General features: G+C 40.8%; 1 protein-coding gene across 1 annotated transcript in view; it reads right to left on the bottom strand.

Annotated features, from left to right (window-relative positions):
- IGF1R (insulin like growth factor 1 receptor) overlaps window positions 1-26,203 on the bottom strand; it is a 263,823-nt gene that overhangs the window by 49,497 nt on the left and 188,123 nt on the right. Inside the window, exons 3-5 of the mRNA XM_054043160.1 lie at window positions 5,582-5,894; window positions 2,117-2,262; window positions 345-489 (exon numbers count right to left, since the gene is read on the bottom strand). Of these exons, the coding sequence (XP_053899135.1) occupies window positions 345-489; window positions 2,117-2,262; window positions 5,582-5,894 (604 nt within the window). The remainder of the gene's footprint in view (window positions 1-344; window positions 490-2,116; window positions 2,263-5,581; window positions 5,895-26,203) is intronic.

Genomic DNA, 26,203 nt, shown 5'->3' with positions numbered 1-26,203 from the left:
TCTGAATGCAGTAGAGCATCAAAAAACAGAACATGTCTAATATAACAGAAAATGATGCTTACAAATGTACATCTCCCTAAAAAAAAATCTCTCTACAAGAGAAAGCAGCTAGCAGGGCTACCATAAATACATCTTTAAAATCTTCATACAACTACTTGCATGCTAGAGGATCAAATGAATGATTGTACAATGGTTGTTCAGTAGGAGACAAATACTGCATATTAGTGGAGGTGTAGACTATATAGATGGTAACAAAGTATTCACGGTAAGACTTATTTTCCATGGCTCTCTGTTGAAGCAAAGCTGCCTCTACAAATATTAGTTCGTTGTATTTGAACACTTACCCATCCAACTGTTCCTCTCCCAAAATATATCGCAGATTCTTCAAGAAAGAGAGGGAGACTAGCGCATGGGAATGGCGAATCTTCACATACCCAGTTACTGTTTCTATCAGACCCATAAAATTCTCCAGCTCAGAAGCAATATTGTCTACATTAAAGAAAAGGAAATGCTAGTTCATACCAGTTTAACTCAGCATTTTATTCAATGCACGGTTAGCAGATCAGAATAAGTATTTATTACATTCACTGCTTTTGCAAACAAAATACAGATTCATCTTGTTGCGGACCAGCACGTATCATTATTTACCTATGCAGGCAGACAGGTGGAGCACAAAACAAGGCACTATCAGAACTCCATTTATAACTTTCTTACTGATCTGCTTTCCTTTGCATGAATATTCCATACAAGTGCCAGTACCAAATTCTGAGCTTTCAACAGCCAACCTTTTGGCAAGACTGAAAAGACTCATGTGCAGTTGTAAATTTAGGCATCTGTGAAACTGCAACTGCTGTTACTCTCGGTGACAGAGGTGAAGTTCATTCATTAGATCAGGCTGAAATGATCCACTGAAGAGCATGGCATCAGACGGGAGGTTAAGAGTAGCCCCACAGAGTTATGCTATTATTCTCAACCAACAGAAAGGATACTCATCTCCAAAGCACAGGACTTTTACTGGCCATTTAAAAAATAAATAGTGTAGCTATAACTATATCATTTAAGCAGCCATTACTCCTAGAATGCTGAAACAATGAAGGTAAAGGCATAACATCTTCATGTAATGAAGCTGGCTCACAGTCCGATTTTCTACAGCTTGTACAATAGTTACACTGTAGTTGTGTAAGGGGCATTCTCCAAAATGGGCAAGGAGCTTGGAAGCTGGGTGTTTGCTTCTGGTGCAGAACACTAAAACTAAATTAAGTTGTGTGTGCACAGCAGTTCAGCCTGGATATCCCGTGGCCAGTTATCACCTGAAAGAAGTTGGGAGGGTGTAGATTAGGAATACTCTTCAATTCTTTGAGAATATCTAAGCATTAAACTAGACAACTTACGTTACTGTATAGTACTCAGGAATAAAATCAATTACTCCAGAGGGTGGGTGAGCTGACTGGGTTAACTTAAATAAAAGTTCTTCAGACCATCTCCCTGCAGAAGTTAAGATTCTACTTAAATATGTGAAACACATAATTAAAACAATTCACATACAACTGTTTCCAACCCCCTTGGTTATTAGGAGCAAACCTGGTATTCATAGGCAATTCAATCCATCTAGCACAGGCACAAAAATTCAAGGAACTCCACCCCACACACTCCTTTGCATGCATGCATAGGGAGGTATATTTCAAACCACCAAGTTTACAATGGTTTTTAAAGCTCAGAGTCTGTTGGAATTTCCCCAGCTGATGAATCACTACTCTGACAAATCGTATCCAGAGTTCATTTATGTTAGGACACGTACCAGATATGACCAACACAGTAATAATGAGCGTTGGGCAGAGCAGTGTTAGAATTTAAACAGGGGTATTCACTATCTCACGCACAGGGAGGAAAGCTTTGCCACTGGCTAAATACCTGGTCTACAGTCATGCCAGAGAACACCGCCATGTCGAGGATTCCAGCAGAAACCCTTAACGCAGCTGGAGCGCCATTAAAAAGCAAACAATCCTCTTGAGGATACTTACAGGTTTGGGGTTTTTTTTGTATTGATACACTCAAAGAGAAAATAGAAAGTTAAAGGACCCTCATCAAAGGCTCAGACAGGAGGAACATGACTTACTCCCACGGCGGATGTTAATAAGCAGATTCCCCTTGAGGACGGTGCATCCCTGCAACATTTGTGCTGATGTGACAGAATCAATGGTCTTTGTTTTCTCTTCCTCACAGATTTTTGGGCAAGGCCCTTCGCAGGGGCTGCAGAACATGCTGTTGGGAAGGAAGGGAGACCAGAAATAAACAAAAACACATGGTTCTCAATCCACAACAGACTGCTGCTGCGTTGTTTGGAAAGCAAGAACTTCTCTATCTGCAACCTAACAAAATACAAATCCCTCAAACTGGGAGGAAAGTGGCCATTTTTCAGAAGAGGCCTAGCAGAAAAGCAAATATCTCATGCACCCAGGCAGGACTGCATGGGTTCTATGAGCAGATGTGACCCTCATAAATACATGCCCAAGGGAAAATGGTTATTAGAGAAATCTCCTAATGAGGTTATTGTCCTAATAAAACAGTGTCACAATTTGGATTTTAAAGGCAGTACCAAAGGACTGGAAAAATTGCTGTAAGGTACAACTGAGCAGAAAACAGAAACCTCACTCCCACCACTCGATCAGTTGCATAGATTATGCTATTCCTAGTCACTTCCCATCCTAAACTGTTGTGTAGTATTAATTCTACAAGCCCCATGGCTAGCTGTTAAACTGCGGCCATATTTCACCATCCTGGTGACTGCAATGGAGTGGTGAGTAACGTGACTCCAACACACACAGTCTGTAAATCAGGTTATGAAATGCTGTGGTATCCCTCTGGATAAAGGGCATTCAAAGTGCAAGTCATTGCCTACACTTAATATAGCATAACTGAAGGACAAATGATCAAGAATACAGAAGAAGTCATTGCCCTCTCTCAGGCATTGGTGGCCCTCTAGCGAACATCTCTGCTACCGAAATAAGGCTGGAGCCTAAGAAGGTAAGCCTCCAGTACCTGACTCCCTTAGGCACCTTTGAAAAACTCAAGCCTCAGCATGCATATGTTGGAGCGAGCGAGCGAGCGAGAGAGAGAGACACACACACACACACACAATTCCACAGTGACCTCCTAAACCAGCCCAGACCTGCTGAAATAGCTCCATACTAAAACTGGGGGGAGGGCCAGAATGTGAACATTTACATGAATTCTTCTCCACCCCTTCTCACCAAAGTTTTAAGTTCAGGTCTAGCACACATGAACCAAAACAAGGACAGTTCTACCGTAAACACTATCCATATACTAACCTCAGTATGTACAAATGGACTGCCACCAATGTGACACTATGGGATTGTTCTTCCTTCCAGGTAAAATATAACCCCGTCATCACTTGTTTTATTTCACCACTTTTCCATCTTGCATTAGTACCAGTGATCTTTAACTTATATTCACGTTATACCTTCTGTGTGTGTGGGTGGAGGGGAGACAAGCAAAGGGAAAGAAAACCCCAGCTCTGAAAAGGAAGGCCATTGACAGCACACCGGTAAACATGGATTTGTTATTTGTTAACTAAAGGGTAACTGAACCCACTTTCTTCTTCAGCTTGGAGAAACGTGCACTGATGTAACGGAAGAAAGGAGCCTTCATTTCTTAGTCATGAGCTCCTATTTCAAATGCTACAGCATAATGTCCTAAGAACTGAAGGCATGCAAGAGGCATTCAACTAAAGGTACAAAGAATGCTAGAAACTCCTTATTTGCAACTGTTGGTTAATACCAGCTCTGGGAAACCGGGGGACAAAACGTTCACTGGCCTTGAGTTATGCCTTTCCACCTTTGCGGCTGAACACAAAACTATGATAAGATAAGCTGTGTCTATACTGTTTTATGAGAGTGTTTTTAAACAGCCGCTACTAGACGCTCAGGCCAGACAGCAGGGAAACAGTTTCTCAGGTAAACATCTGGCTTCAAGCTAACAAACAGTAACGCTGTTTGCATCTAAATGTGAACTGGAAATTTTCCTAGGAAGATGTTTGTTTGGATGATACTCTCTCGTTCTCTCTAGGTTAATAAAGCAAATGGTGGAGATTTCCATCCCTTGAACAAAACTAACCTGCACAAATAAAGGAAAAACTATGATACAGACCATTTATATGGAGACATTTTTCAATACAGTCCTACACTACTGAGAATTCCTCTATATTAGCAATTGCTAGGAAATAACAGTTCTTAGTGCCGTTGGATTAATGGGTGGGCAACTAAGATTGTTGCCTTGGCTGCTGGCAAAGTGAGCAAGCCAACAACAGATCTATCACTCCACGATCTTTAAATTCCAGGAATATGACTGACAAAAATCAGAGTAATATTCCTGTAATAAACAGTTCCCTATGGCAGTTAGTCATAAATACCAAATTCACGGCCATGGAAAACACATTATGGACCGTGAAATCAGACCTCCCCCATGAAATCTAGCTATTGGAGGGGAGGGAGGGGAGGGAAGGAGAAGGGGCAGGGCTGGGTAGAGACTCTACTGTGCACCGAGCTCCAGCTGCTAGTCCCAGCCGGGCTGGGGAGGGACAGGATTTCCTCTTCCCCTGCACGGTTGCTCTTGGGGGGGAGATCAGAGGTTCCCGGAGGTGGGGATGTGTCTAATCTCCCCCGTACTGCTGGGAGTGCCCCAGCCGGGGGCTCCTAGCTGCTAGTCCTGGCGGGCTGGGGAGGGACAGGACCTTCCTCTTCCACTGCACAGCTGCTTTGGGAAGGGAGACGGGGGAAATCAGACCCGCCTTTGGCTATCTCCCCCAGCTGCAGGAAGCTCAGCTCTGAAGACAGCAGAGAAGTGAGGGTGGCAATGCTGCAACCCCCAATAACAGCTTTGCAACCCCAATGATCCCCTTTTGGGTTGGAACCCCCACGGTTACATCATCATGAAATTGCAAATATAAACCTCTGAAAACGTGAAACTGACTGATTTTAAAACTCTGGGGGCCATGAAATTGACCAAAATGGACTGTGAATTTTGTAGGGCCCTAGTCATAAAATAGCATGGAAGCTACTGGTATTATTTCTCTGAACTAAGGTAGAGTTGGCATTTTCCAGGAAAAACACGGTGAACTAGAAAATGCAGAGACCTAATGGCTGCAATGAACGTGAGTGTACAGAAGAGACCTGCACACAGAAAAGTCAGAATGCCAGTACACGTCAGTAAACAACCAATTAACACGAGAAACAAAACTACTTTTACAATCTGCTCTGTGTGGCAATGCTCTCCAAGAGCAGAATCTCCTTTCCATTGATTACTGGCATCTCTTCCCCATCTCCATCCCGCCCACTTTATTCCACTGCCATTTTCACTGGGCTATTGTCTAGTTTAAAGGCCTCATCCTCATGGTGTTGACAATACTCTATCTCCACTGATGTCAGCGGGAGACCAAGATGCTCAGCACCACATGGGATCAGGCCCTTAGACAGTTAATGCCAAGGAACTGGGGGGGTTATCTTTCTAAAAATCACACAGGGAACTGTATGAATAACAATGCAAGCTCGTGTATTTCCTTTACCTTTGGCTCCCGTTGCGTATGAATCCAGAAGGGCACTCTGCCATGCACTCATCATTGTGGATCACAAACTTCTCATAGTCACTTATCTCTGTAGCAGGGACTTTGGAACAGAAGTCTTTAGTAACGCAGCGCCAGCCTTCAAACTTGTAGGTGTTCGGTGGGCAGGTGGGTACGCAGATTCCTTCGTAGTAATAATTGCGGCAGGCCACACAAACCGTGTTGTTGTCGGGTGCAGTGCAGCTCCCCAAGCACTCGGGATGGCAACATTCATTTTGGTCTGTGCAAGCCCGTTTGCCACAAGCGCTGGGGCACACTGCAAAGACAGAGCAAGGGAAGACTGAACAACTGGCATTTTAAAAATATAGTGAGATTAAATGCAGCAATGTAAACACTCTGAGCGCATATCCCCTTGGGTCTAGAGCCGTGTTTCCCAGTACGTCCCTCGGTCCGTGCCGCTTCCCGCAGCTCCCATTGGCCTGGAGCAGCGAACCGCGGCACGTGGGAGCCGCAATCTGCCAGACCTGCGGACGTGGCAGGTAAACAAACCGGTTCAGCCCGCCAGGGGCTTTCCCTACACTAGCGGCGTCCCAAGTTTGAGAAACACTGCTCTAGAGCAACCCTTGAAAACTTTGACACTTGTGAGGCTGCCAAACTAAATTTCATTTTCTCAGAGTTTTCAAGTTGCTCGGAGATATCTTTCTCCCAGATTTACATTAAAATATGAACCAGTGAAGTAACGAGGAAAACTGTTGAAAGCAATGTCAACGTAAGGATAACAGAAACAACTGAGGACTGGAACCCATTTGATAGCCCTGGTATTATGGTTACATTTTTGCGTGCTGACTTATTGTCTTTGAGAGGGTTTTTTTTGTGTTTCCAATTTGTATTTCAAATTCGTCTTTTATTGGCAACAAAAAAGCTCCCTTTAAACAACTTAATTACATTCATACAATAATACATTGCTATACTGCAGCACACATGGCTAGGTTGACCCCACTGTAGCATCCTCATGTTGCTTATGTATGCAGAATTGGATTTAATAAAGTACAGATGCTACACATCATATATGGTGGAATCATAGACTTATTATTTTCCCCCTGAAGAGAGTACATATCCACCCTATCCACAAATATCAGACTAGTAGGACATACATTTGTGAAAAGCTCATTTATTTAAAAACTCATTCATCTGTAGGTGTGGGCACTGGGTTTGGAAAAAATGAACAGAAAGCAGGATCTTCAAGAGACAGTCTTACTATTGTTACATCAAAAGAAGCAGCAGCATTTATATTTATGTAACAACAACATTTTGATTACAATGTTTTATGGCCTTTTAGCCATGCTAGCTATATGCCAGAGGCTCTGTAAATAAACACAAGATAGGAAATCTGGTTTTCATTAGGTAACTGTTTTCCACTTTCTAACTTAGCTAAAAAACAGTACCAGTAACAGCAGCATAAAACAAAAGTTTCAGTAGGACTACAGTAGAGCCCAAGCAAATCAACATAAGAAACTTTAACCAAACTACATGACTAGACAGCATACAACCAGAAACACAGATAACATCGTAAGTGAACAAGGATGCAGCATCCACCCAAGAATAGATATGGAGAAATTCCCAAGATGATGTACCAGATTCTACTCCATCCTATTTATTTCTCCTTTTTCCTCAAATCTGCTGCACATTCTGCTATGCTGTAAATTAAACTACAGTTTATTTAGAAAGAGAAAACTACATTCAACCAGCGCAGGATAGTTCAAAACTATTTTTTCCTAGAGCTTTGCACACAACATGATGTGTGAAACTTTATCTGCAAATTTTCAGTTTACAAATAAAGATGTTTTACCATATTGAAAAATGTCTGAACCCAAGAGATAATCTCGTTCTTTGATTGTATATACTCTGGGATAAAAGACACTATGTTTTCCAACATGTTTGTACAGAACCTACCACAATAGAGCCCAATCACAACTGGAGCCACTGGGCACAACCATAACAAACAATAATACAAAATAAAAAATTTGTTTTACAACTCCTCACACATTTCTTCAGGATTTAGACACTATATGCCAAGCCTTGGCTATGAGGGAATACATACTGTCAGCTTTAATGTACGGTTCTACTCTGAAAAGTGGGATCCCATGTTTATACTCTCAATGGTCTCTGCATTAAATATGCTCAAGTTTACAGATTTTTTTTCCCCTAATTGCCAGACAAACATTTAGCCTGGGATCTGAGGGCCAAGTTGGGTTCTTTCTATTTCATGAATTAGCAGCAGTAATAACAATTCTTCAGGGAAAATTCTATCCTCACTTATTACCAGTGCAACCTCAGTCTTCAAGTTATGCCCTCTGCTTTCAATGGGTTTCCAAAGGAGAAACTAATGGGAACTTAGTAAACAATCTTGCTGTTGATGCACAGCATCAGACAAAGCTCTAACTTGCACAACAGCTCTGCAGTGCTAACAGGAACAAACATAGTAAGAATTTATTTTAGTTGCTACACAGACAGGTAGGACTGAATACATACAGAGAGATGTGTCATTTTTACAGTCCCTTTTCAAAGTTAAAAAAAAAACAGACTTCAGTACAAACATCTCGGCAAAATGGTATTTATAATGAAATTGTTGATGGGGCCTCCGCTGCGGGGGAGCTTGTGGACACCACTATAATTAGCATAAGAAAGCTGACTATGAATGTCTCAATGGAAGGTACTCTTTAAGATGTATTACAGTGTAATTTAGGCAGAATTTAGAGAGGGAACTATGATTCTGTATATGTAATATTTCTGACTCCAGACCCAAGTATATCCCACGATAGATTCCTCTTAAAAGAAAGGACAGCGATGAAGAGATCATTATTGATAAATGATGCAAAATATTTTTAATACACCCAATATGTATTTTCTGCAGGGAAGACAAATCAAATAATTACCTAACACTAAAAGGTAAAAACAAGAAACGAAAAAAATTACTACTCACGTACACTGAGTGTAGACCAAGGATATACAGTAGAACCTCAGGGTTACAAACCCCTCAGGAATGGAAGTTGTTCAGAACTCTGAAATGTTGATAACTCTGAACAAAACATTATGGTGGTTCTTTCAAAAGTTTACAATTGAACAGTGACTTAATGCAGCGTTGAAACTTTACTAAACAGAAGAAAAATGCTGCTTTCCCTTTTTTTTAAAATAGTTTATATTTAACAGAGCACTGTACTGCATTTGCTTCCCCCCATCCCCATCTCTGCTGCTGCCTGATTGCATACTTCCAGTTCCAAACGAGGTGTGCGGTTGACTGGTCAGTTCATAACTCTGGTGTTCGTAACTCTGAGGTTCTACTGTAACTTGAACAAGGACAAAAGCCTGACGTTTCTGGAGTGGGGTAAATGCAACAGCCTTGTTAGAGACTGCTGTAAACTGTGCCTCGTTTTAATGTATATAAATATTAAGAATGTTCAGGATTATTGAGGCAGTTCTTGAAAAACCCCAGGCCATGTGGCTCATCAGCAGATGGATTCCTGTTCCACGTGGGTGCCAAAACTTAGATTTAGTGTGTTAACTAGATTTCCAGTTCACAATCCCGCTAAGAAAAAACGCCTCCATGACCAAAGTTCATCACTAGATTTATCAAAGCAACGCCACATGATTTTTGTTCTTAATTGGACAGACATTTACAAAAAACAAAGGCTGCTGCATAAACAGTGCAGATAAATATAGTATAAAGAGGTCTAAATTATTTCACTCCGGGGAAAGACCTTTTTCCATTTCCTAAATTCTTCTGCCATTCATGAATAAACTAGCATATGAACAGCATTCCCCCCACATCTCATAGCTGATCCTCTGAACCTTACCAATGAAGGAGATAGCGGAAACATGCAAAACCACACAAATTTACATGACAAAGATGTAAATAGTAACACAGGTATACAAATCTGTGTTATATTATTTTTAATCTGACCGTGTTAATTAAAAAAAATTTTTTTTTTTAAAAGCAACCAGATTTTCAAACTTAAAATGACTGGGAAGAAAAACATAGTAAAATGTTAATTAAAATTGGAAGTTTTTTATGATGAATTTGTCAGATGGCCAGAAAGCTACGATTCCATAACCAAGAGGACACCTTTGGCTAAAAGCCCATCCTAATTCAGTGGTGAAAAGAATGCAGCAATTAGTAACAAAAAAAATTACAATGATTGGGGGAAAAGAAGGAAAGGGATAGCATTCAATATTAATTGACAAGAGAATCTAAAGACATCAGGGAAAAATCCATGGGTGGCAGGATGAAGGACAATTAAAAAAGAGAAGGTTTGTTTGTTTTTTTTTTTTTGGTAAAGTATATTAGGAACAAAAACTGTAGCAATGATACAGTCCCACTAGTAGCTGGAGACGGCATAATTGTTGTTAATGATACATAAAAGGCAGAGATATTCCATAAATATTTGTGTTTTGTATTTGGAAAAAAGGAGGAGGAAATACTTGCATCACATGAGGATGAAGTACTTTCCAGTCCATTAGTAACTAAGGAGAATGTAAACAACATCTGCTAAAAATAAACACTGTTAAATCAGCAGTCCCGGACACTTGCACACAAGATTACTAAAAGAGTTGGCTAAGAAGAAGTCTGACCAGCTGATATTAATTTATAATAAATATTGGAATACCAGGGAAATTAAAGATGATGGGAACAGGGTTAATGTTGTGCCAATATTTTAAAAGACCAGGCAGCTGGTTAAAATAAATAGTCTGAAATCAACAATGGGCAAAATAATGGAAAAGCTGATCCAGGATTCAATTGATAAGGAATTAAAGAATACGAGTATAATGTCAGTCAAAATGATTTTATGGAAAACAGGCCTTTGCAAACAAACCTGATTTAATTCTTTGATGAGATTACAAGTTTAGTTGATAAATGTAACTGTGTATATGTAATATACTCATAAAAATTTAGGGGTCACAGTAGACAAACAAATGAACATGAGCACCTAGTGTGGTGCTGTGGCAAAACAAGCTAGTGGGATCCTTAAATGTCTAAACAAGGGTAGCGAGTAGAAGTAAGGAGGTAATTTTACCTCTGTATACAGCATTGGAGAGACCAATACGGTTTACAGTTCTGGTGTCCATATTTTAAAAGGGGATGTGGAAAAATTCAAGAGGGTACAAAGGGTCACAAAAATTATCTGAGGTCTGGAGAAAATGACACAATGAGAGACAAAGATCTCAATCTCTGCTGAGCTTATCAAGAAGAAGAAGGAGTGATGATTTGATTAGAGTGAATAACTGCCTTCATGGGAAGGAAAATACTAGGCACTAAACAGTTCTTTAATCTAGCAGAGAAAGGCATAACATGAACCACTGGGCTGGAAACTACAGCCAGATAAAATCAAATTAGGAATAAGGCACTAATTTTAACACTGATTAACCACTGGAACAAACTACCAAGGGAAGTGGTGGATTCTCCGTCTCTTAATGTCTTCAGATCAAAACTGGATGACTTTCTGGAAGACGTGCTGTAACCAAATACAAGTTACGAGGCTCTATGCAGAGGTAACTGGGCGAAATGTAATGGTCTGTGATATACAGGAGGTCAGACTAGTTGTTCTAATGTTCCCTTCAGGCCTCTGTGAAGTACTTAAGTGATGCATTAATTTATTCTCAGCCACTTAATTGGGGTCCCTAGTGTCCAACCTCCTGTAATAGGTTTTGTTTTGTTTTAAATCATGACACCTGTTAACAGCCAGCTGCTCTGCTCCTCCTCAACTCTGAAAAGACTTCGGCAACCAATATACCTGTATGCGAACTGCTAAGCAGCCAGAACACTTCCCAAAATTGGAAAGCTTTGAAAGAGCGCACCAATCTACTCCCAAAAAAAGCCATTCAAGGCAGAACTTTGGTACAGGACAAAACAGAAAGAATCACAGTAAATGTTTACTTCTCCGAGCCTTTCCCTTTCACTCAAAGAAATTTGAGAGAAAAGGCATTTCCAAGTTAACAAAATACATGAGATTTTCTAAAATACGGTCTAAATATTCTGATTACTATGCATATAACATGCAATTGACACCACTCAATTTAAAGTTACTTGTTCAGTGAACAACTTCTATTTACACCTATTGGGGAATTACTTTACAGAAACCCAAGAGAAGTTATAAAACATTCTGATTTGAGGATTCACCACTCCCAACCAACACCCCCCCCCAAAAAAAAAAACAAAAATAAAAAACAGACGGATGCAAGGTTGGCAACTCCTCAACAGACAACTTAAATTAAGGCAGCTCCTTTTTGGATTGTTTAGCTTTTTCAAAGTAGCAGTAAGTTCTCCGACATTCAATATCTCAAGCTTTTTGAAGTGTACACTAAGCTAAAGCTCTCAGAGATCACTTTCTGCAAGTTCTGACATCATGGCTGTTTTACAGTTTGGACAGACTAAGTGTTCTTATCATTTCCAAGACGCCATGACTTCAGCACTGCTGAAATAGAGCAATCGGGTGAATAAACAGTCAGTCACAGGGAGTGAAAACGCAGCAAGTGGAGGAAGACTGCTTGGCAAATGCAGGCCCTAGCCTCTGCCAAGGCTGGCATCATGCCAGCTGCACGCAGGACAGCAAAAGTTTGCCAAGTGTAGGATAAGTATTTTTTTTAAAGATTCTTTCTCTCCTTGTAAAATGATATTCAATCCTTCCTTTCTTTTCTCTCTCTCTCTTTTTTTTTTTATAAATCCATCAAAGTATTGTTGCATAAAGAACAAGAGCGTCGTTTTGAACAGGGACTGAGGAGGAAAGAACATTTTATCCCAGGCAACCGTTGTAAAGATTATCTGTCAAAATTTATCAATCAAGACAGGAAGGCAGGTAGTTTTTGAATGTTAATTCCTATAAATGACAGGGTTTAAAAAAAAACAGCATTAACTTTAGAGAGCATTTCAAAGAAAAACTGGCTTTTAAATGTAGCAAAGAGAGCACCCGGGAGACATTCTTGCCTTTTACCTGGTGTGGTGATAGCTAACGGGAGATGACAGAGACATTACCCAGAAAACCCACTTCCAGTGATTCACAACCAGGGCTGAATCTCAAATCTAGCATGTAAATAAGTAGATATACTCATTATATACACACAATAATATGTTCCAGCATCAAAACACTGGTACAGCATCTCCAGAAGATGCAATATTTTTGCTTTAAATAGCGACGCAAGATGATCATCTGGTTACAGCAACACACTTTTTGCCTTGTTACTTTTTTTTCCCCTTCACCAAAGTAACTAAACCAGACACTTGTCTCAGGAAAAATCCACAGAAAGGGAAATGTCACAACACCAGGCACCCATATGCTGAACAGCTTCCTTTCCTTTCTGATAAGTAAGGCACAATTCGACACTCTCTGAAATTACCTGCCAACATCTATTTAAAGGTTTCTCTCAAAACCATATTGTTATTATGAATTATGAGTGATTACCTCCTCCCTCTTCAAATTCCCAGTTTGCATACAACCGTCTCCACTTGCAAAATATTTGGAAAGGTCCCTACAAACTCTAGGCCAAGTAGTAAGATGAGGGCATTCAGTCTACAGCCTGAGAGTTATATTTGACTCAACTTCATTCCACTGAGAACCATATGTTTCCATGTTTATGTTCTAGATGTTACCAGCCTGATTTTATCCTACAAACCTTTCTAAGGATTTTCAAACTATTCTGAAGTTGTCCCAGGCAGAACTTTCCTCCTCCTGCACCAGTTTCAGTTCAGTATAACTACATCCAGTTGGCTTCTATGCAAGGTTGTTTTGTCAGAGTTATAATGTGCCCTATGACTTGAATAAAGCTTGTATACGCATGGAAACTTCTGGAATCCGCACAAATGATCAACCTCTGAGCAGAAGCGATCTGAAATAAGAACACATTCACATTCCCTTTAAAAATCAAATATTCAAAAACAGTAAGCATGCTGGAAACCTGAACACCCTTTATGGCCAACAGCAAAACCATATTAAAAATTATTTGGGTTGCCCCTGTAGCCTAATGGAAGTGCTCAGATGCAATTATAGATTCCAGTTTCTCTTTCCCTATATAAAAGACGTGGAAGAGGAACTGGATATAGGGTTAAAAAATTTCTAGTATCTAGGGTGACCAGATAGCAAGTGTAAAAAATTGGGATGGGGTGGGGGGTAATCGATGCTTATATAAGAAAAAGCCCCCAAAATCAGGACTGTCCCTCTAAAATCGGGACATTTGGTCACTCTACTAGCATCACTCAACAATAAGATTTTTTCTTTAAAAGAGCCCCAGTTTTCTCTTTGACTACAAGTATGGCATCCATGAATCAAGGCCAATGATGTAGAGAGGAAATGTGCATTACCTGGAATTCCATTCATTAGCATGAACATGTTGCTGGAACTGCTGCAAAGATACATACACCACCCTGCACAATGTCACTCATAGTTATCCTAAATGATAGTATCTTCCCTTCCCCTCTCAGTAATTTTTAGTAATAAGGTAACTTCAATGGGGTGCAGTCATCAGATAATCAAGCCTTTGAGTAATTGGAGGCTGTTTGCTATGGCTCATAACCCCAGAAAAGTACAAATGCCTCACAAAAACAATATCCTTCATCTTGCCTAAAAATAAAGGACTGTTAGCTCTGTAAAAAACACCACAAGTCTCTCAATTAAACATCGATTTCCACTAGCAGAATGACTGTGATGGCTCTCTGTTAGCTTGCTTTTCTAGCAGACTCTAGTTCCTCACCACAAACCCACATCAAACCTGCTAGATGGGAAAGGCATCAGGCTTCCAAGCTACAGTAAGAAATGGCATGTGCCTGTTAATCCCATTTTATTTTGTCTGAGTGACCAGGGTATTCAGGCACACTAGCTGGCATAATAAACCTACCAACCCCTTGGGAATTCTGCAAGTGAGGCATTCGCAGTTGTTACAAAGTTCCAAGAGCAGTATGGCAACTCAGCTCATATTTACAAATTGAAATCTAAGTGATGAAAATACCTGTTACAGGACAGTCTGAAGAAACCAGTATGTTGCACAGTTGCTCAAGTTCCCCCTAAATATGTTATATCCAGTGACCACCTTGGTACAAACAACTCTTCTTAACGAAAACAGGCAGCATGAGTTGCACTCTCTTTCAAAACAGTTTATGTTGCCCAATAAGGCTCACACTGGCATTGCTGCAGCTAGCATTTGAGAGAGAGAGGGAAAAAACTAGTCACTTCCCATGCCAGAACAAATCAGTACCCCACACAAAACAGAACCAAGGCACATACGCAAGCACATACTGGGTTTCCTCGCCAATTCTACTCTATCTACAATACAGGGAAACAAGTTAGTTGGGAATGTTTTATGTTGACTGCTACACTGCTCTATAAGCATTTCCTCCACAAGGAAGAGTGAAATTTCCTACTGAAAAGGTGAGCCAGAAGAATAACCAAGACATCAGCATGGATGACAACAGGACTTTGTACAGACAGAAACAATACACTTAACCTCATGGGAAAGCTGCTCAAAATTCCATTTTTTAAAATCTACTAATAACCCTAAAGAAACATCTGAAATTCCAGAACTGACTCAGAATGGGAGGCTCACTCCCAGATACACTATAGACATGCCCCAACGGTGCAAGGGGGAAAAAAAGACTACAGCAAAACAGCTCTAAACTGAACTAAACAAGCTGAAGGGTTCATGAGGAAAAAAGGATTCAATCTAATGGGATCTAAGTTGCAAGCAATATATATTTGTGGGGTTCTACTTTTTTGAAGTAAAGATTTCTTACTTTCTTCCAAATGCTGCAGGTGGCAAGAGACACACTATTTCATGAATATATAGCAAGCGAACAGAATATAAATCAGTCACCAGCTGGCAAAATCCCAGCTGGAGGGAGGAAACCACTCTCATTCCAGATTTATTTTAAAGGAGGAAGAGGGCTTTGATAACATTATCAAACTGACCTAAATTATGTAGTTCTTTTGATGCTAGGAAGAAAAAAAAGAAATGTTATATTGTAGAGAAAAGGTCACCAACTCTGAGACTTTCTCTACTGCTTTCATTTCAGAGCATTCACTGCATTCATGAACACGAGTAAGATACGCTAATGGACTTAATCTTTATGGAACTAAGTGACATAAATGAAGTTTGATACAATTTAGAAAGTGACAGATTTCCTCTGGGGGGAAAACCAGGAATAATGCCAACTACTGTATAAGTGAGAGAACTTTCAATAAAACTACAAGTGTATATACACCATAACGGTGTATATGTTACAAAGATTTTATTGTCATGCAACTGAGATAGCCACACTGATAACGAGTGATGAAGGCAGTCCTGTTCATTGGTGGGTGACGAGGACTAAGGACAATACAGAGCAGCAGAAAATAATAGTAGTCAAAGTTGTTTTAGGTCCCACTGACAGAGCAACCTTTTTTTTTTTTTTTTTTTAAAACCAGACCACTAGTTTTACTAGTGGAACAGCTGGTAAAAAGCAGGCTTGATATCTCAGAGTTACCAAATAAGTTATCTTCAAAATGAGATGCAAGATATGTAAGACCTAGAGAGAATATCAAGGAGAGAGAGAGAGAGAGTTTAGTTTTCTTAAATTTAATTATAAATTGCTACTCGTCTGTAAGGAGAGAAGTACATTTTCAGCTATAAGAAAAAGAAGAACAGGAGTACTTGTGGCACCTTAGAGACTAACAAATTTATTAGAGCATAAGCTTTCGTGGACTACAGCCCACTTCTTCGGATGCATATAGAATGGAACATATATTGAGGAGATATATATCTTCTTTTTGCGGATACAGACTAACACGGCTGCTACTCTGAAATTTTCAGCTATAAATCAGCCATGTGATGCAGATGTAACTGATATATAAACTGATGTGAGCTTTTACAACACTTAAGGAGAAAAGAAAGTACCAAATGACATGGACATATATAGAAAATATTTCCCCTTAACTACAAGAAATGGGAAGAATGGTGGCCATATATTATGGGAAATAGAAGGCTGGATTCTTGATATCCATGAAGAACGATGTAAGAGTGGCCATACTGGGTCAAACCAATGGGCCATGTAGCCCACTATCCTGTCTTCTGATAGTGGTCAGTGACAAATGCTTCAGAGGGAACGATCAGAACCGAGTAATTATCAAATGATCCATCCCCTGTCGTCCAATCCCAGCTTTTGGCAGTCACAGAAAGATAGCTATTTCTTGAACGAGTTGGGAAATAACTTTCTGTTGTCAATCTTGCTTCCATTATAAATATGGACAAAAGAAAATCACCCTGTGTTCACAAGACCTTCAAGCAATCTGAATACAACATGCTGATAGTTTCTTCATTCTTTTTTAATATAAATTCACTGGCATAGATGACAGAAGGAAGAGGAGTGAGAAAACTGTTGAAATTCTATCATCAGAATGAGTATATTCTCACACACTAAATTGATGTGGATTGAACTGGTCCAGAAGGAGAAAGAACAATGCTGAATTTCCTCCTCAGTCTTAATGCCAATTATCTAACTTTATGGTCCTTAACTATGACTGTTTGAGTTGTTTAAACAGAGTCTGTTTCTCCATCCTGCAAAGCTGTAAAAAAGACATCTTTGCTCCAGTCACACTGTCTGGAGTGGCTCAGTACCATCAGTGCCTACCTCAGGGCAGACACCCCAAACTGGTGGTATGTTCTATAATTAGCTTTCAGCAACCCAGTATCAAATGTGGACTCCTGAATCACTATATCAGTCTTACCATAGAGTTACAGACAGTACCCTGAGACTCTCCAGTCTATCCTGCCACCCAGGCAAGACGGACTTAGTGATACATGGTCACTGCCACCAAAAATCACAAAATATTCAGGTTGCTTCCAGTCCCAAGAGACCAGTCACTTACCCCAGGTCAATTGGTGTTACACCGAAGACCACACCTATAGACAATTCCGTAATAAACTAGAACAAAGAACTAAAAGTTATTTGCAGGTTAAAGCAAGCAAACAGACACACCAATGAGTTGCCATCTAAATGCTAAGAGTGACCGTGTTGCAGTGATCTGTCAATATGAAATGTCTTTCAGGGAAAACCCAGGGTTGACTCTGGGGGATCTCTCGCTTCAATTTAGAGTCTCTGGCCCTGTGAGAGTTCAAACAGCAAAGAGACGAAAAATTCTCTTATAAAAAGATAAAACATTTAGTCTTCCAGTCCATGAGATGAGCTCCTTTTGACATAGCACTTCCAAGGCTTGATAGAGCCATTCACCAATTCTTTGCGTGGCAATGTTCCTTACCGGCCCCTTTAATCTAGGTATGTCTCCTGGGGGAGGCGGGGGGTAGAGGGGACCACCATTCCTGTTCCTGGGTTCACAAGTACAGAGCAAACATTTTCAAAGTTATAAAGCAAAAATTACATATTTTCCTGTAGCATGGAATACAGACATTGCAAGTGAGATTAATACACGCAGCAATTTACTAGCCTTTCATAGAGTCTAAACACTAAATAATTTTTATAAGACTAATTCCTATTTTGAACAAAACTAACATTCAGGTAAGCTGGTTTGGTTTCCAGCTATGAATTTATCAGTTCTTAGCTAACACCAATGGTGTTGGCCAGAGCTGGCACTTGATTTACCAGCATCACAGCATCAAAAGAACAAGATGGCCAGAATGCCTATTATTTGGAGCAGCGGATCCTATCTGCATGTCCTGAACAAGGTATTTAACCCTGATAAAAGACACTGGACTAAGAAAGCAAGTGTTTCTATTTGCATGCATCCTTGAGACACTTCTCTGATAGATTCTCTCCCACTCCCAATAACTCCCACTGAAAAGAGCATTAATGATTATAAAGATGTGGTGTTTGCTCAGATCTTTAATTCCTCTCTAGTGTTCTCTGATGTACATGGCTTTTAGACCCAAGAGAAAGTAGTTTTGGCTAAGATTATTCAGTACATTTGCAGGCAATTTGGCTAATAAATGAAAGCTTTCCAAAAAAGCAGCTCAAATTGTATTGTGAACTTTAATTTGCTTAGAGAATGAGGATTCTAGATTTAAGGAATTGGCTTGGATTCTGGTATCCTGTCTTGAATGTTTCCCACAAAAAAGAGTTTTGATTCTGGTTCCGAGTGGCATGTGAAATCTGCAAGCAATACATACTTAACCCACTCCACAGCACAAAATACTTTAAGGGAAAAATAAGAAGTAATTTGGTATCCCGCATCGCCAGCATTCCAGAAAGGTATTACACTAGGGCTGGTAGAAAAATTTCTGCCAAAACTGTTTGGATGAAAAATTGGGTTTAAGTTTTTCACAAAAGAGGCTGCTTTCCAAGGAAAATTTCAATATTTTCTCAAAATACTGAAGTAGTGTTATTAAAAATACTGTCTCACTGCCTCATGGGAGTTGTAATTTGGGTACCTTATGCACCTATTCTCCTTTTTTGGGATGGGAACTCCACGTGGACTACCTCTCCCATAAAGCACCATGGTCAGGGATCTTATGGCATGCCTCCTTCATCACAAGGGGAGAAACTGATGTATCATGAGAGATTTAGCCTGGCCAGAAAGCCAATCCAAAGAGGAGAATGGGCATATAAAGCACCCAAACTACAACTCCCATGATGCATTGCAGTGTTCTAATGAATCAAAATATTTCAGTTTATGATAGTTCACCGAAATATAAAACATTTCTCTGTGGATTTTTTTTTTTTCTTTGACAAAATGAAAAAAGTTAGTCAAAATTTTTCACAGTAAAAATCTTACTTTTCAACTAGCTCTAATTACCACCTCAAAGCTGGAGCTGCCTTTGATGGGTGTGGGGGGAACACTTGATCTTTTTGCTGCTGACCCAGTCTATCACCCTGAAGGAATGGTCTCTGCAGAAAGAGAGGTCAAAATCATGGAAGACTATAAAAGTTAGGGAGGAGATGTGGTGGAAATACAAGATAGGCCTCAACTTGTCCCCTGACCTAACCACTAGATAACATTGCCTCATTCAGGGGCTATATTTAGACAACTGTATCTGTAGAAATTTCTTCTCTATATAGGATAAAAGCACTGCAGATCTTCTGCAACGCTGACTACACAATTAAATATAATGAGGAAGGATGCCACCCTTTTCTATTGTCACCACCCAGAAGATGCAAGTTTGTATAATAGAGTCACACTAAATATATAATACACAAACTACATATGCATGCACACAAGTGCGCGCACGCACACACACACACCCCTTGGGTATATATTGCATCTTACTACGTAGATCCTCATACATAAGCTTTTGAGGAAACGAAGAGGGGAAAAAAACATTTCTACTGTGATTTTAAAACCATAGCATTCTTTTTGGCTTCCTAAATCCCCTCCTGTATTGAGGATTCACCACCAGATTAGGGAGAACGAGACAGAATTTTTGATGGCAAACGAAGGACAGTTGTGCTGTATCTGACAGGAAATCTACTCTGCAGCACAGTTAATGCAGCAACGCTCACTGGCTGCTGTGAGGCCAGCAAAGGCATCAGATGGTGTTTACAAAAGAAAAGAAAAAGGAATTTGTATTTTGAAAGTCGATACTTACACTAAAAATAACAAAACATTTTCCTCTGTGTTTTCAAGCAAGAGCTTCATGCTTGTCTTTTTCCCTCCAGTACCTTTTTTGTTATATCAAGTCGCACTGACATAAACGTTATACCATCCATGGCAGATACTTACATGTCTCAAAAAAGAATATTCTTTCCACATACTAAAAAAAATTATACAGAGTTATTTTAAATTCAGAACTGTTTGTATATTCCTTATAAGTTTATAAAACTCTCACTGTCCTTCCATGACTAACGAAAGTGGAATTGAGAGAGTATTCTATATTTATAACTCGTCTGGTTGCTCATGCTTATGGCCCTATTTCCACTCACTGTTACTGTACACAGAGCTATGTGAGGTATTGTGGGTTCCCAAACTTCACTGATTTCCTAACAAGGCAGGCCTGTGTCCCGGAGGAACAAACTGGGGGCTGTTTCATCCAAGTGGAGTTCAAATTCAGAGGGAGAGGCCCTGAGTTTTGTGGTTTTGGCAGCTCCTCTTAAAACTGGTATTAGAGACCATTTCTGGGCAATTACATGCCTAACTGGTGTTGGACTATGTATCAATGCTACTGATACATCATCTACAGTACAGACACATTTACAACCCAACACTGTACAGCTGTTGCTACACACTTCACCTTTTCATATTTATTTTAGCAAAGCAGCTTCAATGCTTCATCAAGCAGATTTCTCAGTAAGTGAAATTTAACGAACACCAAAGTACTGGATAAAACCAGAAGTTGCTTTAAAAGATTCACAGGCCTTTCAAAACACAACACAACTTACGTGGCCCTCATCACCGTAGCATCTGGGCTCCTCACAGTTTATGAATTTTTAACCCTCAACATACCCTTGTAAGGTAGGGAAGTATTATCCTCATTTTACCGATGAGAAACTAAGGGTAGATTAAGTGACTTGCCCAAAGTCACACGGGACCGTAGTTGAGATGGGAAGTGAATTCACATCTTGAGCCCCAGCACATTGTTCTATACTTTAGACCAGTGGTTCAAAATCTTTTTTCATATGTGGACCTCTAGAAAATGTCAAATGGTGGTTCGGACCCCTTTGGAAATCTATTGTCTGTATATGTGGTTGAATTCTGTTCGGACAGTTTTCAGTCTAAGACTTTCGCGAACCCCTTAGACATAGTTCACGGACCGCAGGCTGAGAACCACTGCATTAGACCATCTTTCCTACTAGTTGAAAGCTAAGGGAATTGTGTAGTTATCAATACTGTAATAATCCCTTCCTCCTTTTATTACTCCTGGGGAAATTCTGCACTTGCGCAGTGGTAATGTCCGCTGCAGAATAATTGATTCTGATGAGGAGGTGAAGGAAAGCTGCAATTACATCTTTTGCTCACCAGCGGCTGGTGTGGCACTGGAAGAGAGGGCACCTTCTCACCGGCTGGTGTAGCCAGCAATGGAGAGAGAGAACAGAGGCAGCCTTTCCTCACAGCACCCAGTCCCCAGGGCCAGGAGAGGAGGGACAGAATAGGGGGGATAGGGTGGACAGATCGGGGTCACACAGACTGGGGTTCAGAAGGGCTAGTGGGGGGGAACAGACGCTAGTGGGGTGAAAACATTGAGCCAGGGGCCGAATGGGAGTGGGGGTCTGTGTTCCCTATAAGCTGCGCGGTTGGGCAGCTGCCCAGAAGAGAGTTAAGCACCACGCAGTTGACTGGCAGAGCCGGGCACATCCAGCAGCATGTGTTCAGGTGCCCCTCCTCCCCGCTGCTTTGCAGCCGCGTTTGCTCCTGAAACTGCTCCCGGGACCCTCTTGCTGGCTGTGCTGGGGGGGAGAGGGGGGGGAGGGAGAAGGGTGCTGATGTCAGAGTGTCCCCCTCCCCCATACCTCTGTACCCCATCTCCACAGAGCAGGGTAGAGGGGACAGGACTCACAGCAGCTCTGAGGTCTGAAAAAACCTTCGGGTGAGTGAGTGCCTTAAAGAGACAGTGCACGGTCTCTCAGAGACTTTCCCAGCAGCCAGCACACAATCTCTCTCTTACACACACACACACACACACACACACACACACACACACTCTCCTCGTCCTCCCCCACTCTGCAGAGTGGGGGAGGGGGGACATGGTTCAGAAGGAGGAGAGCTTTCAGTGAGTGCCTTAAAGAGACAGCGCACGGCATCTCAGAAACTTCCCCAGCAGTCAGCACACACACAGTCTCTGTATGTCTGTCTCTTTCTCTTACACACACACAAAATTGTTGTTACTTCTTCGTACTTCCTGCAATGCACATATATTCTCTGTCATTTTATTCTTTCAAAGGCTGTTACTTTAGTGTTTTGACTGGTCTATGCATTTCATAATTTTTATTTCTCTCTTACACTTGCATTTAATTTTGTGAGTAGTGAGTTCTAAAATGCCTAACTTGTCTTGGCTGGAGTAATTATCCCTATTGGTAATTTCTGTAAAAATATATATTATATCTAGTTTTATTTCTACTGGTGGTGTACATCCGCACAGTACGTTGGTGCACATAACAAAATGTATTCTGCACATGGATGGAAAAAAAATAGAGGGAACATTGGTGGGGGTGCAGGGACACATGCCGACAGGGGCAGATGTGCCTGACTGAATGGGAGAGGATAGGGGTTAACCAATCCTTCCTCCCTCCCCCCAAAAAACCTGTTCCATACTTCTCCCAACAACCCTCCAGGTTCACTTCCAAGCCCCTTCCCAGAAATTATTTCCCTCTCCCTCGACTCCTCCATTACCCAACTCCCCCAAGCCTTGCACTGCTTCCGAGGGGTGTGGGAAATAGATTTCTGCATTGTAGTTTAAACAAATTATTAGTTAGAGTTCTATATAGGGGTCGTCAACCTTTGGCACGCGGCTCACCGGGGTAAACACCCTGGCGAGCTGGGCAGGTTTGTTTACCTGCCGCGTCTGCAGGTTCGGCCGATCGCGGCTCCCACTGGCTGCAGTTCGCTGCTCCAGGCCAATGGGGGCAGCAGGAAGTGTGGCAAGTCGAGAGATGTGCTGGCCACCGCCCCCATTGGTCCGAGATGGCGAACCGCGGCCAGTGGGAGCCGCGATCGGCCGAACCTGCGGACGCGGCAGGTAAACAAACTGGTCGGGCTCCCCAGGGTGCTTACCCTAGCGAGCCACATGCCAAAGGTTGCCGACCCCGTTCTATATTAATATGCCTAGTAATGAATCTATTTGTCTAAAAACATTTCCTGAATCTTTTTTGTTGTCTATATGGTTAGACACTTGCAGAGAGGTATTTTGAAATAAATTACCAAAATAATTGAAGTTGGCATGATTATATTGTGGGGTTTTTTTTTTGACAAATAAAATATGCAGAATGTTGCAGAATTTTAAAATACTGTGCACAGAATTCCCCCAAGAGTATTTTATGCTGGTGCATTTTAAGATGCAGATATACAAAGAAATTCAACTACTGCTTCCTCTAGCCACTACATAACTCCTTAAAATGGTCTAATCTTACAGGAGGATCCTACTACGGACACCATAATGAGATAAAATATCATCACTCACACCAAGGACTAGCATTCCCATTCTGCTGCAGTAAGTGACAAAACTAGAACAACTATTTTTACCAGGTTTCCAAGGCCAATATAAAGTCACCCTGAAACAGTGTGACAACTAGGTTGTGCTGTCATATTGGGATGAAATGGCAATTCAGTGGCGAACACCACTCCAACACCAAATGGAAAACAAGGAGAGAAATGGCAAACATTTTTCTTTTTCTAAACCACAGTCTGGCATTCCAGCCTTGGCATGAGGACTAAGGCAATTTCCACAAAAAGCCCACAATGTAAAGCAGTCCATTTGCACGCCAGTTCAAACGATTTTATTTAGGAGTCAACAAGTTTTACATACTGTACGTTTTGGATGCTTAGGGCAGAGTCTAAATGCCCCTACCCAGTAATAGAAATTATGATCAGCAAAGTAACAAAGATGTTAAAACAAGAAATGCTTTGTCTACACAAATCATGGACCAAGTTTCCCTTTAGTAAACATAAAATCTTCCTTCAGATGCCTTATCCCGAAGTCATAAAATGTATATATTGAATGTTTTAGAACTCCTTTCAAAAAATAAAAAAATAAAAAGATGTAGAGCAATATAGGTGGATTTGGATACTAAGCCGAAGCAACTGCTGTCTTCAAAGTTCAGCAGAGCATCTTAAAGCATTGCCTTTAAAACACAAGCTGTTAGAAGAAGTGTTGCTGTGAATTGGCATAAAGCATCCCCCTTCGTTTGTTTGTGTTTTACATGCACTCAGAACAAGTACCGGCAAGTGACAGAAAACCAGAACATGTTTTGCAAACAATTATAACATCCTGAAACAAAGGGCACGGACTGAAGTCATCATTTGTTAATTGCGCCATGGTCATACTCGTTCTATAGTGCTTGTAAATTCAATTCTCATCATGAAGACACAAAATGGAAACACCCAGCTCATCTTCCCTTTCATCCTAGGATTAGGGTCATTGCTCCAGGTATACAGTCAGACTGCAGCTTTTCTATGTACACAGAAGCAGGATGTTTGACCATTTTTTTCCAGTGTGAGGTTGTAGGTGGGCTTTTTTTTTTTTTTAATTGTGTTTTAGTTAACAACAAAGCTGCCAAGGTAACAAGCTTCTCTCATGCGTCACGTGCTCGTAAGAAAAAATTAGTTCTTTCCACCATTTACACAATAAAGTTACTGGCTTAATTCTGTTTTCCATCGCTTTGCACGGCTGTACACAAGACAAACTTTTTAAAAGCTATTAAAGAAGTCACCTCCCATTCAGTAAGAAGAAAACCACCTAAAATGATCCCAGGGGGCTCAAGTGCTATTCACTTTGAGAGAACTAATAAAACATATTCGGAAGCATTTCCTCGTCTATCCAAACAAGGGAGGAAGGAACTGTTAAAAAGTCTCTGATGAGTTGAGCACAGCAAGGTGTAGCATATCTTTTTAAAATTGTGACATACACCTCTACCCCAATATAACGCTGTCCTCGGGAGCCAAAAAAATCTTACCACATTACAGGTGAAACTGCGTTATATCGAACTTGCTTTGATCCACCCGAGTGCGCCGCCGCCCCCCCCCCCCCCCCCCCAGCACTGCTTTACCGCGTTATATCAGAATTCATGTTACATCGGGTTGCGTTATATTGGGGTAGAGGTGTAATAGATTCCAGGGAGGAAAAAACTCACACGTACTGTATAATATTTTTGAACAATCTGTGCTGTAAAACTCCAAGCTTTGGGACTTTTCTCCAGACAAGCTTTCCAATTTAACTTACATACTTCCAGATTTTTGGGTTTTTTTAATTAACATTTTGGTGAACACGTCTCACGTTTAGCAGAGGTAAGGGGTATTCAAGGATGGGGGAAGAGGTGATATCTTTCTATGTAGTTTAGATGAAAGATGGATATCACCAAAGTACGTAACCAGTAGTCACAATCAGCACAGGCTGCATGCAGGGTTTGTACATGGCTTTGTTTGCCCTAGAAATCGCTAAACTTACAGGAAATCTACGAACACCTACACAGCTGAAACTTTGCCAAGAAATGCAAATCTCAGGCATTATCATTTTAGTTCCCAACCATATTGCAGTAAACATTGTGACAATTCAAATCCCTCCCAATTATGGTTCACATTCAGCCAACGGATTGCAGATGCCCTTGGTTACAGAGGTCAAGTTATTAAAGGCATACTCCTCAATCTATGCAGTGTTCTTCCTACTAAAATATTCAGCCTCTTCCATCCTCTGTCAATATATTCCATCCTGTGTCAATATATTCAGAAAATATATCAAGAATGCAAACTGTGATAATAAATATTTTCTACATAGTAAGAAATAAAGCTGATCCAAATTAAGTTGACCAAGTCCAAGCACTATATATTCTTGGCTATTAGGGTCTAGTGGTATTGTCCCGCAAGAAGACATACAGATGAGAGAGCATCTGTCACCTTGGCCCATAGGTCCATCTGCCTGGAAAAACAGCTAGGTGACTTGTTTTTGGAAGCAAGTAGGTCTAGTCTATATAGGCCTAGCTATGTCACGAGAGAGTGTAATACCACCACA

Source organism: Malaclemys terrapin, chromosome 10 (genome assembly GCF_027887155.1).
Source record: "Malaclemys terrapin pileata isolate rMalTer1 chromosome 10, rMalTer1.hap1, whole genome shotgun sequence".
Lineage (NCBI taxonomy): Eukaryota > Metazoa > Chordata > Testudines > Emydidae > Malaclemys > Malaclemys terrapin.
The sequence above is the reverse complement of the archived record's forward strand: the minus strand, read 5'-3'. Positions and strand labels throughout refer to the sequence as shown.